Source organism: Arachis stenosperma, chromosome 5 (genome assembly GCF_014773155.1).
Source record: "Arachis stenosperma cultivar V10309 chromosome 5, arast.V10309.gnm1.PFL2, whole genome shotgun sequence".
Lineage (NCBI taxonomy): Eukaryota > Viridiplantae > Streptophyta > Magnoliopsida > Fabales > Fabaceae > Arachis > Arachis stenosperma.
In genome coordinates, this window is record NC_080381.1 from 6173125 (window position 1) to 6190774 (window position 17650).

Genomic DNA, 17650 nt, shown 5'->3' on the forward strand with positions numbered 1-17650 from the left:
CTAACCCTCTTCTCTGCATCCCATTCACGGGTTTCAACTAACCTACCTTCAATCAATTCAATGCTCCTTCCTCCTCTCATCTCTTATCTTCAATCCACCACCTTCCGCTCCTTAATTTCCATCGTGCAAACCCTTAAGGTACTATGGACTCTGTATTCTATTATTTGGAAAACAAAGTTGCACGATTCATAATTATTATTATTGTAATTAAAGTCGGGCAAAAATGGATTCCTTATTCAAGGTAACATTCTTTAGGGTTTGCACTTTTCAAACAACCTCTGTTTAGAAAGATAATGAAGATGAAGATGACTAACTATTTTTCCTTTTCTATAATTGATCGCTATTTTTCGCCCGCAATTTAGTTATTATATCAATGCACAATAATATACAGTTTCAAAAATCTCAACTTACTACAAATAATGGACAAATTCTTGGGTGAAAAGATGAAGACTCAAATATTTAATTACAACTTTATACATTCATACATCTGCCCAATATAATTGACTCTCTTGTTTACTATTTAAATACTAATACAAATAACGAGAAAAATTTAAAGGTTAGTAAAATTTATTATTTTTTGTCAATAATTTTAGTTATTAGTTCAATATTTTTTATCTAATTAAAAGCTCAATAATATATTTTTATTTTTAAATATTATTTGTCAACTGCTGACCAAAAATAATAGATTTTATTAGTCTTTTAACATTTTTTACAAATAAAAATATATTTTAAAACATTTAAAAAATAAAAATTTTATCAAATTGGCCTAAATATTTGTTTCATAAATCATTTTACTTCGTCTTAGAATTGTATTTTCACATTACAAATAAGACAATAAAGATTAAATTCTAGTCATGTTATAATAATAACGACATAATATAAATTATAATAGATTGGAATAAGGATGTATGGATTATATATGAATTATCTTTCTTGAAAATTTGAAACAATGCATATGGATGATGCTATATCTAATAGATTTGATTAAGGATGTATGTGATAAAGTTTCCCCTTTTTGTAAAAGATATGTTTAGTAAAATAAAAGTTTCTTTTTAATAAATAACCAATGATTGTATTTGGTTTTTATAGTTTCAAAAGATTTTCATTATTAGATCCATATATTTTAAAAGTTTGTGATTAAAATTTATATTACATAAATTTTTTAAATTAGATTCATTCTAATATTTTTTATTAAAAAAAATATAAAATATTTTAAAATATTTATTTTTGTATTTAATATAATATAATTTGTAAATTTTTTAAGTAAATGTTCTAATATTATTATATATTTTTTTTTTGAAAAAATACATTTACTAAAGGCTTAATTAATTATAAATTTGTATCTAGTACAAGGACTAAATTTGCAAGTAGATAATTATGTTATTTTGAGTTTGGTCTAATACTTGCATTATTCGTGATCATGATTCATATCAAATTCTTTTCTAAGACATTGCTAGATATGGCATTTATGAGTTTTCTGATTTGATTGTACCTAAAACTTTTATTTCCATGTTATTTCCTTTCAATTGTAATGATGAAAACTATTATCAATCTGCTGTAACTCCTAAAACTGCTTTGACAATGACATCTAATAAAAAATTGCTAATTGATGTGTGGCACAAGAAATTAGAACACATAGCTATACCTAAGTTTTAAATAAATCTGTTATTAGTAATTATGAGAGGAGAAAGAATGAGGAGTCAATGTCATTAGTGCACAATGTGTATAACGAAATTAAATTAAAATTTAAATTAAATTATAATGCTATCCTACCCTCTCTAAATTAACATGTAAGTTACCCTCTCTGATGTGTTACATTTTAATTGGGGGTTTATTTAACCTGAGTTATTCTCTGCTCTTTCATCAGCGTTGCGCTCCTAAGCATCACCATTTCATTAGTGTTTCGTTTTCTCTTCCCAAATTATTCTTAGAAAAACTCCAACTCTCTAATTGCTTACTCCTTCCACTCCTTCGTCGTTCTCATTACGCCTCCAAGCATCACAGTCTCGTTGGTATCTTATTTATCGTCCCAAATCATTCTTTCAGAAAAGTACTCCAACTCTCTCTAATTGTTTACTCCTTCCCATTGTACTCCTTCATCGTCGACGCTACGCCTTCCAAGTATCACCGTCTCATTGGGTGTCTTTTTCTCTTTCCAAATAATTCTTTCAGAAGGTATTCCAACTCTCTCTAATTGCGGACATATGAGAGAGGGTAACTTACATGTTACTTTAGAGAGGATAGGGTAGCATTCACCTAATTTTAAATATTTGTTAATTTAAAATTTGAAATAAATTAGGATTGATTGCCATCAGTTATAAAAAAACAAAAATAAAAACTCTCTCTCTGAATGGTGTTAACAAAAAAAAAAACGAAGACTCACTCTCTCTCAACAGTGGTACATCCCTTTCTCATTCTTTTTCACCGTAATACGTTCCTGCCGATGCTGCCGTCCACACCAACGAATGTCCAGCCGTGTCTGTCGATTGTGTGGGTCGTTGTCACGGCACCGCATCAACCCAGACCAGAAACGACTCCGTCGTAGCCGGCATGTGCATTCTTCCGGACGTCGACGGCGCAAGGTAAAATGGTAACAAGTGTTTTGTCCATTGATATGTCCGTCACCGCGTGAAAGTTCGTAAATGGAGTGCAATGTCGTTCATTTTCAGTTGGTGATCACAATTCACAATTCATCTGTTCAAACTTTTTTTTCTATTTTTTTTCTCCAGTTTTATGGTTACATCAAATCATAAGACTCATGTGTCAAATTATACATTTTTTTAATAAAAATTAAATTGTTGGATGATCATAGTTATTTTTTCTGTTTATTCATCTTTTTCTTCTATTTTAATGGTCAATTTAGGATGATCATTTTAGTAGGTATGCGGATGGTTATTTTAATTTTTATGTAGATAATTATTTTGATTGGATTGAGTTTAGTTATATATAATTAAAATATTAGATGTTCAATTCATTAGGTATGAGGATGATTATTTTTATCCTTAATTAGATGGTTATTTTTACTAAGGGTGAGTGGCGTATGGCAAACCAAGTAGCGACGGTGACATGGGATTATTATTGATGAAGGTGGGGTGGCTATCGGGTGAAAAATAAGAGAGTATTAGAGTGAAATGCTTTAATAAATTATGATTTTATATGGTTATTTTTTTAAATAACTAACTGGATTTTTTAAAAATTTAAAATTTAAAATTTAAAATTTTAAAATTTGATGTAAAATAATTGAATAAGAATTTTTGAATTTATTATTTATCTCTATTGAACTAAATAATCGACTCATTGTACACATTATCAAGATTCTTCATTTTTGTGTGAATTTTGCATTGTGTTAGAGCTAAAATGTATAGGCTTTATTTTGCAACCTCAAATATTGTCTATTTAAAACTTTTAGAACTTGTGTTTACTAATATATGGGGACCAGCCCCAACTTCTTCTAGAAATGATTTTTTTTATTATATATTTTTTGTTGATGCATGCACTAAATTTACTTGTTTGTATTTATTAATCAATAATCTCAAGACTTTACAGTTTTTAAAAATTATAAGTTATTCGTGGAAAAACAAACTAGATGCATTTTGAAGTCTTTACAAACTGATCAAGGCATGATGAAGTTCCTTTCCAAACTGTTTACTGACTTTTTTGCTAGCCAAGAAATTCAGTATTAGAAGGTCATGTGTCTACACTCACCAACAAGAGAGTGTAGAAAGGAGACATAGACGCATAATAGAAGTTGAATCATCTCTTTTGATCACAGCATCTCTTCTGATGTCTTTTTGGAAAGATGCATTTTCTAGTGGTGCCTTCATCATTAATAGGCTTCCAACAAAAATTCTGCATAACAAAAGTCCCTTTAAAGCTTTGTTTGGAAGAATTCCAGATTAACATTTAATGGAAGTATATATTTGGGTGTATTTGTTTTCATTTTCTGTGACCATATAATAGAGTAAAGTTGGATTGCAAATATGAAAAGTCCATTTTCTTAGGATGTGATAATAAAAATAGAGGTTACAAATGCATGAATAAAACTGGTAAAATATATCTCCCTAGCTAGACATGTAATGTTTGATGAAAAAAAGTTTTCTTATGCTACTTTGTTTCATGATAATTGTTAGAGAATCATTAGAATCAATTTAGATCAATTAGTATCGTCTATATTTATATATAGTATATCTGTATATTAATTGTAGGATTCTATGCCTTTATTACTCTGATTCATTTAGCACCTATAAATATCCCTTATATATTGTATCTTTCATGACACTCAATAATACACTTTTCAGATTACTCTCTCAGTCTCTTGTATCTAACATGGTATCAAGAGCTTAGGTTCTTTTTTCCATGAAAATTCGTTTATAGTCCTTTGTTTTTCCTTTTCCGCCAGTGTTCTTTGGTCTCTCTTTTCATTCCTTTTCCGACGCTTTGGTTCGTCACCGCCTTGACCACCGCCTTCATCTCGTCGTTGAAGTTCAACGAGTCCAGCCTCGTCGTCAGAAACCACTGCACGCGCCGCCACGCCCCGTCTGAAGGTCGCCGTCCGTTTGTTTCCGATCAATACTTTGTGCTCACTTTTCGGGTCTCAACCGACGTTTTGGTTCATCACCGCCGCCACCCTCGCCTTCTCCTTGTTGCAAGCTTTCAAACGCCACCGGAATCATCGCCGTCAAAAGCCGGACGCGCCGCCACGCGCCGCCCAAAGTTGCCTGTTCGCGTTCAGCCGTTCTCCTTCCAGACGCCTCCAGCGCCGTTGGATCAGCGCTCCAGATCCACGGCTCCGCTTCTGCCACGTGTCAGCCACTGTTCTCCCGACCCGAGATCGACCCGCGTTCTCGACTCGCGCGTCCGACCCACTCCGTTCTTCTGCCCACGTGGCACCCCGCCCCGTCAGCCCTGACGTGTCCTACTCATCTAATCTCGTAGCGCCACGTGTTCATTTTTACTGACGTGTCTTCCGACGTGGCAGCTGACGTGGCAGACAGTGGGACCCTCCATAAGATTTTTTGGTGAGCTCTTTTCAATTTTGCACTCTGATTTCTCATTTTCTGCTCCGAAATTGCCGTTTTTCTCTCCTATATTTGATCTTTGTGACTACTATCATGGAAAAGCCAGATGTTTTTGCTGCCACCGCCAGAAAGGGTAAATTCTATCGACCCTATAACCGTTCTGGGCACCTCTTCCCCGACTGTCCTTCTGTTGAATGTCGCACATGCCACCAGAAAGGTCATATTAGCTACCATTATTCACAGCTGTTCTGCCGTTACTACAAGCTCTCGGGACATTTAATTATTGCCTGTCCTACTCGCCCACCACGTCCTGATCCACTCAACTCGTCTCCTGTCTCTCTATCTGATATTGCATCTCTTTTTCAGCGTCTTCTCTCTACTTCTGGTAATACCCCTGCTGCTTTTTCCACCCCTCCAGGTAATTCTACATGGTACTTTGACTCGGGTTGCTTTAATCACATCTCTCCGTTGCGTAATATTTTCTCGTCCATGTCTACCACTACAAATGGACCTTCTGTCAATGCTGCAAATGGCTCCCTCTTGCACGCAACACATAAGGGTTCTATATCCCAGTCAACTCTTAATCTTCCTGATACTTATTATATTCCCAAATTAAACTTCAATCTTATTTCTGTTGGTCAACTTGTTGATATGGGTTTTGAAGTCACTTTTTCCATTTCTAGTTGTCGTGTACAGGATCCTCGGACGGGTCAAATCATCGGGACTGGACGTAAGGTCGGAAGGCTGTTTGAACTCGAGAATCTTCATATTCCTCCTATGCCAAATCTCTGTGCTACTTCTTCTCCCTCTACCCTCCACTTATGGCATCAACGTCTTGCCCACACCTCCTTAGGAAAACTGCGTCCTCTTGTGTCTCAGGGTGTTTTAGGTCAGGTTCCAAATGAATCTTTTGATTGCATTTCTTGCTAAACTGCCAAACAACCTGCTTTATCTTTTCACAATAATTCATCTCTTACTTGCTCTCCTTTTGATCTCATTCACTCTGATGTTTGGGGCCCCGCTCCCACTGCCTCTATGGGCGGCGCTCGATACTTTGTCATTTTCATTGATGATTATTCCCGTTTTACTTGGGTTTACTTGATGACTAATCGCCACGAGTTACCTCAGATCTATATCAATTTTGCTATTATGATTAAAACTCAGTTTTCCAAGATCATTAAGGTTTTTTTATGTGTTAATGCTATGGAATACCGTGATTCCAAACTCTTAGCCTTTCTTGCAGAACAGGGTACTTTGTCTGAGTTTTCTTGTCCTGGTATGTCTCAACAAAATGGTCGAGCCGAATGCAAACACCATCACATTCTTGAATCCGTCCGTGCAATGCTCCTTTCTTTTTCGTGTCCTGAGCGTACTTGGGGTGAAGCTGTTCTTACTGCTGTTCATGTTATCAATAGACTCCCTTCTTCTGTTCTTGGTAATGTTACTCCCTTTGAGCGTCTTTATCATACCTCCCCAGATTATAGTTCTCTTTGAGTTTTCGATTGTGTATGTTTTGTTCTTCTTCAGCCTCATGAACATAGTAAACTTGAACCTCGGACTCGTATGTGTTGTTTCCTTGTTTATGGCACTGAACACAAGGGTTATCGTTGCTGGGATCCTCTCTCTAAACGTATTCGTATATCTCGTCATGTTGTCTTCTGGGAGCACCACATGTTTTCTCGGTTCTCGTCCTTTGAGTCCATTCCTACTACTCAGTCACCGTTGTTTACTAACCCCAATGTTGATCTTTATCCTAGTGATGATTCTACAGATTCTATCTCGAGTGACCCTCCACAGCCTCCTGTTCTTTCGCCTTCTCCATCTCCTGATGATTTCAGACCGGACGATGATCCTGCTCCTACCGTCATGCCTCCTCCTCCCGCTCGTTCTTCTAGGGTAAGGAATCCACCTCCTCATCTTCTTGATTACCACTGCTTTTCTACTATCCTTCATCAACATGAACCTAAGTCATTCAGAGAAGCCTCCTCAAACCCGAATTGGCAACAAGCAATGCAAGAGAAAATATAAGCACCTGAAAAGGCACACACTTGGGATTTGGTTGATCCTCCTTCTGATCAGGAAGTTGTTGGCAGTAGATGGGTATACAAGATCATGACTCGCTCTAATGGCTCTATTGACCGTTATAAGGCCCGCTTGGTTGCTCAAGGTTGTACGCAAGAGTATGGTATTGATTATGAAGAGACTTTTGCTCTTGTTGCTCGTCTTACGTCTATTAGAGCTCTTCTTGCCATTGCCACGGTTAAAAAATTGTCTCTCAATCAGATGGATGTGAAGAATGCATTTCTTAATGGGGATTTGAAAAAGAAAGTCTATATGAAACCACCTCCAAGATATTCTTGTCCTTCTAATAAGGTTTGTCTCCTTCGCAAGGCACTTTATGGACTTAAGCAATCTCCTCGTGAATGGTTTGACAAGTTCAGCACTACCATATGTAGTCTTGGTTTTACTTCTAGCCCTCATAAGAATGCCCTCTTCATTCATAAAAGTGAACGTGGAGTTGTTCTTCTACTTTTGTATATTGATGACATGATCATTACTGAGGATGATGTTGATGGTATCTTTGATCTCAAGGCCTCACTTCACCGTACTTTTGAGATGAAAGATCTTGGTTCTCTCAGCTATTTTCTTGGTCTCGAGATCATCTCCACCGATGATGGCATCTATCTCTCTCAGGCTAAGTATGCTTAAGATCTTCTTGCTCACGTTGGGATTACAGATAGTCGCACCGAGTCTACTCCTCTTGAGCCTAATGTTCGATTTACCCCTATGGATGGCACTATTTTGGATAATCTGACTCTCTATCGACAGTTAGTTGGCAGTCTCGTCTACTTGACTGTCACCCGACCAGACATCGCCTATCCGGTTCATGTACTTAGCCAGTTCTTGTCAGCTCCTCGTACTACTCACTATGCGGCAGTTATTTGCATTCTTCACTACATCAAAGGCACTCTATTTCATGGCCTTTATTTTTCTGCCCATTCCTCTTTGTCTCTTCAAGCTTACTCTGATGCTGATTGGGCTGGTGATCCCACTGATCGTCGTTCTACTACTGGTTATTGTTTGTTTCTTGGCGACGCTCTCATTTCTTGGCGTGCTATAAAGCAAACGTTCACTACTCGCTCAAGCACAGAAGCTGAGTACCGTGCTCTCGCTGACACCACTGCTGAAGTTATCTCGGTTCGTTGGCTTCTCGAAGATCTGGGTGCTCCTCAGTCGTCCCCTACTGATGTTTTTTGTGATAACCGCAGTGCTATTCAGATCGCCCATAATGATGTGTTTCATGAACGCACCAAACACATTGAGATTGATTGTCACTTTGTTCGGCAACGTATCCTTATCGATGCTGTTCGTCTCATTACTGTTGGAACACTAGATCAGACTACTGATATCTTCACGAAAGCTCATCACCCGACTCATGTCAGGACTTTGTTATCCAAACTCATGTTGGTATCCTTATCTCCCACTTGAGTTTGAGGGGGATGTTAGAGAATCATTAGAATAAATTTAGATCAATTAGTATCGTCTATATTTATATATAGTATATCTGTATATTAATTGTAGGATTCTATGCCTTTATTACTCTGATTCATTTAGCACCTATAAATACCCCTTGTATATTGTACCTTTCATGACACTCAAAAATACACTTTTTAGATTACTCTCTCAACCTCTTGTTTCTAACAATAATAATGATAACCAATATGTTAATTCTCTTACTACTAACAATTTTGCTTCTATTAATCCTGCGTTTTCACTTTTCAACAATCAAAACAGCATCCTCTACCCGTTCAATTGTAGAATGGAGCGCTTTTACACCCACACGTACGCGTCCTCTACGCGTGCGCGCCATTTTTGCATTTTGGCCTATCCACACGTCCGCGTCACTTACGCGTACGCATGGCCTTCAGAATTTGAACTCGTGATGCGTACGCGTGCTATGCGTGTGCGCGTTCATAGCAGCGCTCACTTTGAGAATGTAGCGCTCGATTTGAGAGCACTGTCCCACGCGTACGCGTCATCCGTGCGTACGCATGGTCTTCCGAAATGCCATTTCCACGCGTACGCGTCAGCCTTGCGTACGCGTGGTTCTTCAGAAATTTCACATCGACGAGTACGCGTTTCCCACGCGTGCGCGTCACCAATCGAAATTTTTCACTCTATTATCGCAGGCGCTCTTTGGAATGGAACGTAGCGTTTGCGCCAAAGGAGCGCTCATCTTGTTTTAATCATGGGCCACGCTTTTAAAAGCGTGGTCTAAAACTCCAAAGCATGCTCAAACTTTAAAATGTGTCCAGAATTCTTATTTTGAGCTTATTTTGCGATTTCTGCTTCTTTTCCTTCATCTCTTCACCTGTCATCAACCAAACAGATACATCAAAGCCTTGGCATAATCATCAAATCTTGCATCACTCATATTATCAACTAAATCTTGTAAAAAATCTCATAAAAATACATAAAATCCACAATGTTTGATTGAATCAGGACAAGTATAAATTTCTCATCCAAGCACTTACTAATTTTCTAAAAATGCATGAAAACCAAGTAAAAACAGATAAAAATTGCTAGTAAGACATGCACAAAATGGCATGTCATCACATGCCACCATTCCAAACCTCCTCCATCAGATCTTCTTTTCCTTTCCTCCCTCCCACCCAAAACCATCACTATATGTCACTTCTTTTTCTCCCTTTCTGCCACTAAACAACCGCCGCCTCTCTTTCTAAACCACCTCATCAGATCTTCTTTTCCTTTCCTCCCTCCCACCCAAAACCACCACTATATGTCACTTCTTTTTCTCTTTTTCTACCACTAAACAACCGCTGCCTCTCTTTCTCCACTCTTTTCTCTTTCTCTTTTTCTTTGTTCCATGGCTATTTTATCACTGTTGTCGTGGCCCTCTGCCGTTGTTGCCTCCAGATCTGTCTTTCTTCCTCTCCCTCTTCGAGTCCTTCTCTCCCTTTCTCTGTCTTCGAGTTCGCCATTGTCGCCTCTCCCTTTTTCTCTTCGAGATCGTCATTGTCGTCTATCTTTCTTGTCTCAGTTTTTTCTTTTTTTTGTAACATAAGAGTTGTTGAATTGATTATTAAATAGAGTTTTTAATGTTATTAATTGAATTTGTTGTTGAAATTATTGAAATTTTCTATTATTTGAATTATTTATTTTTTATTATGAATGGTGATAGAGGAGAAAAATAGATGGTGATAGATGAAAAAGTTAGATGATGGTGGTGAAGGTAAATGATAGGGGTATCATGGACTTTTTTAGTGTTTTATGTGTCTTGTGTATTTACTTTGCCAAACATAAAATATGTACATATGTATTTTGTGTGTCTTCTAAATTTATGTTTCAGGGTCTTTGTCTCTTGGTATACACTAACCAAACGTAGCAAGGGTACATAGATATCTAATACACACCTAGAAGAGTTAGAAAGAATGCAAGTACATTGTACTGTTCAAAAACAAAAGATAACAAGACATGCATGTGACAGAATTAGCTCCAAAAATTGAAGATGCCAAGAGCATGTGCAAATTGCTAAGCAGCCTTAACTTGTCAAAGGGGAAACAAAATTTCTATACAAGTTAACACTAGCCGCTACATGAACAAGGAAGGAAAACTTCCCAAGATTATCCAAATAACAATGTAATTTGACGCAAATGCCAATTCCACATTGCAAGCTAAATTTTCAATTTATGAAAAATAAGCAACTATGATCTCTACATATGCTTATATGTAAAGAATTTTCCTCTGCACATTAGACTAACATTGGATGATCAGCAAAAATGCTGAGATTCTATTGGTACAATAGTGTATGACAGCAGCTCACTTATCTTCATCTTCATATGCATTACATCTGCATCTACATCTTCATCTGCGACTTCGTCTTCGTCTTCATCTTCGTCTTCGCTGCAAATCTGTTTTTTTGGTGACTCACTACCATCCTGTTTGGTTGTTTCTTTTTCTTTTTCTTTTTCTTTAGTTTGAGTGGCTTTTTGAACATTATACATCTCAGCAACCTGTGAAAAGGGATTAAAGCATGTCAAAAGAATCAAATGTTTCCATTTGTTACTATTATTATAACATGAGAAATGCTCAAAACCTTGCACACATAAGTCTTAAGTTGACTAAACAAGCTCATCACAAAGCATTCTTCCCAACAGGGCAACAGATTATGAAAACTAATTAACCACAGTAGTTATCTAATTGATTAATTTTGTCAATTGACTTAATGCACCCAACTTGGATGCTACATGTAAGAACTTGTTAAGATTATACTTTACCTGCTCAGATGATGAGGCCTGCTCGGGTGTTTTGTCAGGTCGAACTCGAACTAGCCGTGGGAATCTAAGAGATATGCCCTTTAGGGGAGGAGGGGGGAAATACAGAGATACACCATTAAAGCCTGTCAATGAAAGTTAAATGCAGCAAGTACTAAAAATAGTAATAAAAAATAAAGGACAACATTCTGTTTTAGTCTCCGACGTTTGAGTTAAGTTCTAATTTTGTTTCTAACATTGAAATGTCAATTTTTTTCACAAACGTCCTTGTCATATTTTAAGTCTTCTGGTTAAAACTAAAATTTTTTCTTTAAAAAATGTCCCTTTTCCTCCATCATTATCATCTTCTAGGCAGTGACCAACAATTGTAATTGTGGTTGGTGGCTGTAGCAGTGGTTGTAGTGATTTGGTAGTAAAAATGATAGAAGAATAAGGGAAAAAAAAGATAATAATAGAGGGAAAAGGATATTTTCGGAAGAAGTTTTAATTTTGACTATAGACAAAAATAGAACGAAATAAGACGTTTCAGAAAAACTCAGACATTTCAAAGATACGAAATTAAGATTTAACCCAAATGTTAGAGACTAAAACAGTATTTTACCCTAACATGAATAACCAAAACGAGAAACCAAAAATTGTAATGTTTTTATAATCAATTAATTGTTTCTACTTTCTAGTACCTTATCTGAATCTACTATGCCCACTGCAGCTCGGTGAACTGGGCTGATGGTCAAATCTGCAGCTTTCACCTCCCATACCTGAATAAATAAATAAGATAATACATGATCAGAAGTATTCCCTACAAGTTAAATTGCGATATAACACTATACTTAAGGAAATATAGTTTAAGTGCTACTTATCAATGGCATATAGTACAGTAATAGAAAATGACCTCATATCTTCCATGTAAGCAATAGAAAGAAGCGTGCAGTATTCCAATAATGGCAAACGACAACTCATTGACAGAACTAGAGAACAAGAACAAAATTACCAAGGGCATACAACACTCTTACCTCGCTAGCTTCAAACCAGACATCAGGCTTCATTTTATCTCCATATCGATAGTATCGCTGAAAATCACTAGTAATATTAGGCAGGATTCAAACCAGGTTCAAAGAGGAACAAGAAATGGAGGTACCTTTGGCCCAGGAATCACTTGAGAACCAAGACTTTTAGAACGCTCTTCGAGCACTTCTTCAGTAAATCCCGTTCCTACTCAGTAAAAATTTCAAAATATAAGACAATTAATTTTAAGAAACAAAGGAACTCAACAGTGACTTAACAACATCCGATCACTCACCAATCTTACAAATACTTTGAAATTCTTCGTTATTGTAGTCATAGCAAGCAAGAAGAAAAGCACCATAGACTCCTACAAGACATCATTCAGCTTTCATTTCAAACCACTTTGAGCTCAGTCTGCAATATAGCATTATGTAGAAAATTCCTATGGCATACATGATATTGACAAGACAACATTGGAGGTAGCTGTTCTGCAATTAATAATAAAAGTAACATACAATACAGGCATCAGCATATCATGAAGAGTATACTTTATGATCACCTGTACGTTTCCCACGTCCGTGGAATGCAGCTATAGGTACCAAATCCATCGAGTCCCCTATGCTGCACATTAGAGAGAATGAATAAACAGAAATCCAGTAAAATTTAAGAGACTTAAGAAGTTAAATATTACACCCTTACTTATCTAGATAATCTTTCTTCAGTTTTAGCCAATTGTTTGACCGATTGGAAGGTTCATATGTAGAATCTTCATTTAAAGTTTTAATGATTAATCCCTCACAGCTGCAATTCAAGGGACAAGCCAAATGACAAAATTAAACATAAAATTGGGTTATGGAAAAATAGAAGTGATGAAATTTCTAAACAATTAAAATTAAATAGAATCAATAGGAGACCTTGATCCAACAGCTTTGTCGAGAAATTTCTGAATTTCCTGAGTGTCATTTGATGTTATTGCCGTTGCATACTGAAAAACTCCAGTTTCTTCTTCAAAAGAGGCATAAAGATGCTGCAATGAGAAAACAAGCACTTGTCAACATATTGTTCTTTACTTCTTGTTTATACAAGAACTCAAGAAGCCTATTAAAAGTGAGGCATAAAAGTTCACAGCATCTACATGAGATTCACAACTTTGGAACTTTTAAGAAACAGCATAGAAAAGTGATCCACTTGACCTCCCCAGAAAGCAAAAAGTCTTGCCCAAACTCTTTAGTTCGAATTGGATTCCACTTCATTGTGTGAGTATTTACTAAAAGGGCATAAGCTATTGGTATTGGTCAATGCCAAATCTTTCAACTAAAGTACACCTGCCGAAGTACTACATTTAATTTCAATCCAACACACCTCTGCATCGCCTGCACAATATTCTGGCTCAAAGCCATCCATCCCCATGAGAATATATTTATAGACCTCAGTTTGACAGTACTTGTGGAACCAAATCCTTATCACTAAGTTACAACCTCTTAGCAATGCATTAGCCTAGCACAAGAACTGCATAGTATATTTAGTTATATCCATGTAAAGGTGTGCCAAGACAAGACACTAACTCAACCTAGACTTTACAGTGAATGTACTACTTATTGATGCCTTAAAGTTTTGTCTTAAACACCAGAATAACATCTTAGGGTTTGACCTTCAGCTAACCTTATAATAATATATTTACAAGATAAAGGAGACAATAAAATGAAACCATCGGCAGAGCAGAGATAAAAGTTGTACCTCTCTACGGATTTTCAGGTTATCCTGAAGAAGTACTCGGCCATTAAGATACAGTATATCAAAAGCAAATATGCAGACGTCAACCTTTATATTATCCACAGATACATTTTTACGAGGCCGAGTAGTAAGATCCTGTCAAGATATTAGGTCATAAACATAAGTCCAATCTCAACTACTTACATAAAATAAAAGTAATTGCATCATCTAGACAGGTAAGACAGCATAGAGGCGATTATTAGCACAAAAGAATGTATTACCCACACAGAAAAGAACCAGCATGAAGTGTACCTGGAAAGGACGGATGGTCTGTTTCTCACGATTATATCCAACAATTTCACAATCAAGAACAAATGATGATACAGTTGATTTCTTTAACCTGCTCATTGATGGCAAATATCAAAATCAATTAAGTTGAAGAAATTTTAGAAGCAGTTGGTGCAATGATTTCAATGTAATCATAACAAAGAATGTTGATAATAGAAGTATTAATGATGACCCAAAAAAATGTTACTAGTCCTCAATTATAATATTTCCAACTCAGTTTTCTTCACCTTGAAATTGCAGCAACAACATCAGGAAACTTCCCAGTATTCCGCTCAGCATTTCTACTATAAATCTCAACTGAACCATTTTCCATGTAATGTACCTGTCTCAATAAAGTTAATGTTATTGCACATATATAAATAGATACTACTGTGCAGTGTATTTCCAACAGAAAATTTGAACATGAAATTGTCACCTGGGCACGCTCTCCATCATACTTGTATTCACAAGTAAACTGCACATCTTGCAATGAATTTAGAATATCAGAGATACCCTTCCTCGGTTTTGACAGCATAGGTCCAACTGGAATACCAGGAGTAAAATTACATGTTGATGGAAGTTTCCATACACCATGTGTAAGAAGTGCAGATACTATTTCGTCGTAGACAGGAAGAACAGAATAGACTTGTTTAACAATTTTTACAGCCTGATGAAAAAAAGAAACCAGAAATAAACAAAAAAGAAATAAAGAAAGAATCGCTTCACTAGAGTGGTAGAGCCTATAACTTAATACATAAGAACCACGAAAACATTGTATCATCATGTAGTGCTGAAATGCTAATGCAACCCACAATAGACATCGTCAGCACTCCAGCCTCACAAGAATGAGCTTTGTATACTGATTAACTCCTTGCACCTTGTAACACCCAAACCAAAAGACAAACTCTTTGCATCATATTTCCCAAATCTCAACAACCACAATGAGATTAACTTACCTCTTCCAAAGGAGACTTAATACCAGCAGGTGGTTTAGAATGTTCTTCACTCTGTACTGCTGCTTGGCCTAATGCAGCTAAGAGAGTTTGCTCAGCCACACCAATCCGCAATTTTCCCTAGAAAACAAACCCACAGTGTGATTAATATTTAATATGGAGAAGTAAGCCTTCTGTATTTTTTCAATAAAGCAAAGCTTCAACCTGTAGAAAACGGATAAGATATTGAGGTTCGCAGTCAGTTGCAGCAACAAGAAGTGCCTTTATATGATTCTTTTTCTTCATTTGACTGTCTCTTCCAGATTCCTGTATACATTAGAAGTAAGGACAAATTGAGGGAATCCTACCAACATTCAGCTCTCAACCAAATAAATAATAATAATAATGAAAAAATCTTCCAAATCCCCAGATACTTGTCTTTCATTCTCTTACAAGATACGAAATATGCCTATTAATATCCAACATAATCACCAATTAGAGAAGAATTGACCTAAAGACCAAAATACATAAAAATCTTTAATTAGTCACGATAGAAAACAAGCCTCTTCCAACCATGATTCAGTATCAACAAATGAGTTGAGATACGGACAATATTCCGGAAGGATGCTAATAAGTCAAGTTCCAATATTTTAAATATAAGAATAGGATCGGATAAGGATTTTTGTTGTTTCTCAGGTGTTTGAAAGAAAATTAAACCTCTAGAAAAACACTAAACATTAACATGTCCCTACATCTTATAACAAAGCACGAGCTTGAGAAAGAGGGAAGGTGTTGAAAACCTTGGCAATGCTAATTGCACAACATACAAATATGACAAAATTTCACCTTGGCAATAAGACGGAAGGTGTTGAAAACCTTCCTAATTGTCAGAGCCTCAGGCTTCCGCATCATGGACTGAGATGAACGGCATTCCTGGGCAACTTTTCCCAAATCACCCTCGTCCTGCCAAGAACAAACAACAAGAAAACATTCATCCTAAAGCAAAATGGCAACTCATCAAACAATCCCCATTGGGAAAGAGACAGTCAAAGACTACAAAACCCAAAAGAGTCACCTGATACAGCTTCTTGATTTTGGATTCAGTTCTTCCAGTTGCCTCAGCAAGTGCCTTAATAATGGAAGTCTCGCCAATTCCCAATTCCAGCCCTTCATGCGCCGGAGCAACCCTACCATGCATTTAAACTAACTTAATTTGCATCCAAAGCACTTTAAAATAATAAAGAATCTTAAAATGAAAGTTAAATTTCACAACTTTTGAATGAAAATGACACTCTTGGAATTAAAACACTTACCTCTTCGCCAAGAGATAAATCAGAGGCACAAGATCCTCAGGGGTAGAGTATATCACAGTCTTCATCAAATTGCACGCAATATCTGTCATCTTGATTCTGCCAGGCTCCAGAGAAATCATGTGAAGCGCCAACGCCAGTAACGAGAACGGCACAGGTGTGCCCTTCTCCCAACAAGCCACTGAGCTAGGATCGAATTTCGAAGGCTTCGCCGTCAGCTGCGGAACGCGCTTCTTCAGCTCCTGCAAGGCAGATGAAGAAGACACGTGGCGAGTCTTGGTCGGAGGAGGGCCTTCTTTCTCCGGTTCTTCATTAGGGTTTAGCGTGGAGGATGAAGGTTTTCGCTTCTTGGGAGAAGAAGCAGTTGGTTGCTGCGACTGCTCGGATTTCTTCTTCTTGGCAGCGGCGGCGGCGGCGGCGCGAGCACCGGACATGAGAGCGTCGAAGGCCGAGGGTGGTTTGGTCATTGTGCGACATAAAAAGAATATTTTTTTAAATAATAAATTAAAGAATGAGCCAATGGGATATTTGTAGAATGTGTATAATGCGCTACTTATTTAGCCCAATATAAATTAAAATAAAAATTACTTAGGAAATAATAAATTTAAAAACTTTTATTTAATTATTTTACGTCAAATTTCAAATTTTAAATTTTTAAAAAAATTCTATTAATTATTTCAAAAAAATAATCATTTGACTCCAATACTCTCTTCTTTTTTAACTGGCAGCCACCCCACCTTCATCAATAATCATTCACTTAAGGATAAAAATAATTATCCGCATATCTAATAAATTGAACATCTAACATATTTTAATTATACAGTCACTTTTTATTGTTATTAATAAATTAATTTCATTTTTTGTTAATATATTATTCACTTTTTAAACTTATTAGATAAGTATTTTTTATTTTAATATTAAAGTGGCTTTATTTATATCATATTTTATTAAAACTAAAATTACTATAATTTTTTTTAAAATGTTAAATTATAAAAGCACATAATAAAAAGGTATATATATTATCAGAAAAAATATAATTCAAAAAATAA

General features: G+C 36.3%; 1 protein-coding gene across 1 annotated transcript; it reads right to left on the bottom strand.

Annotated features, from left to right (window-relative positions):
• Nucleotides 1-10536: 10536 nt before the first annotated feature.
• On the bottom strand, nucleotides 10537-17068 carry LOC130979337 (DNA ligase 1-like). The gene is made up of 18 exons (XM_057902754.1): nucleotides 16605-17068; nucleotides 16367-16478; nucleotides 16138-16254; nucleotides 15517-15618; nucleotides 15316-15432; nucleotides 14796-15026; nucleotides 14608-14702; nucleotides 14345-14432; nucleotides 14057-14188; nucleotides 13234-13346; nucleotides 13019-13120; nucleotides 12879-12940; nucleotides 12615-12686; nucleotides 12453-12526; nucleotides 12328-12384; nucleotides 11995-12072; nucleotides 11318-11395; nucleotides 10537-11053 (listed from the first exon to the last, which is right to left on the bottom strand). The coding sequence occupies exons 1-18, from the start codon at nucleotides 17066-17068 to the stop codon at nucleotides 10811-10813; spliced, it is 2337 nt and encodes a 778-aa protein (XP_057758737.1). The 3' UTR covers nucleotides 10537-10810.
• Nucleotides 17069-17650: the final 582 nt, after the last annotated feature.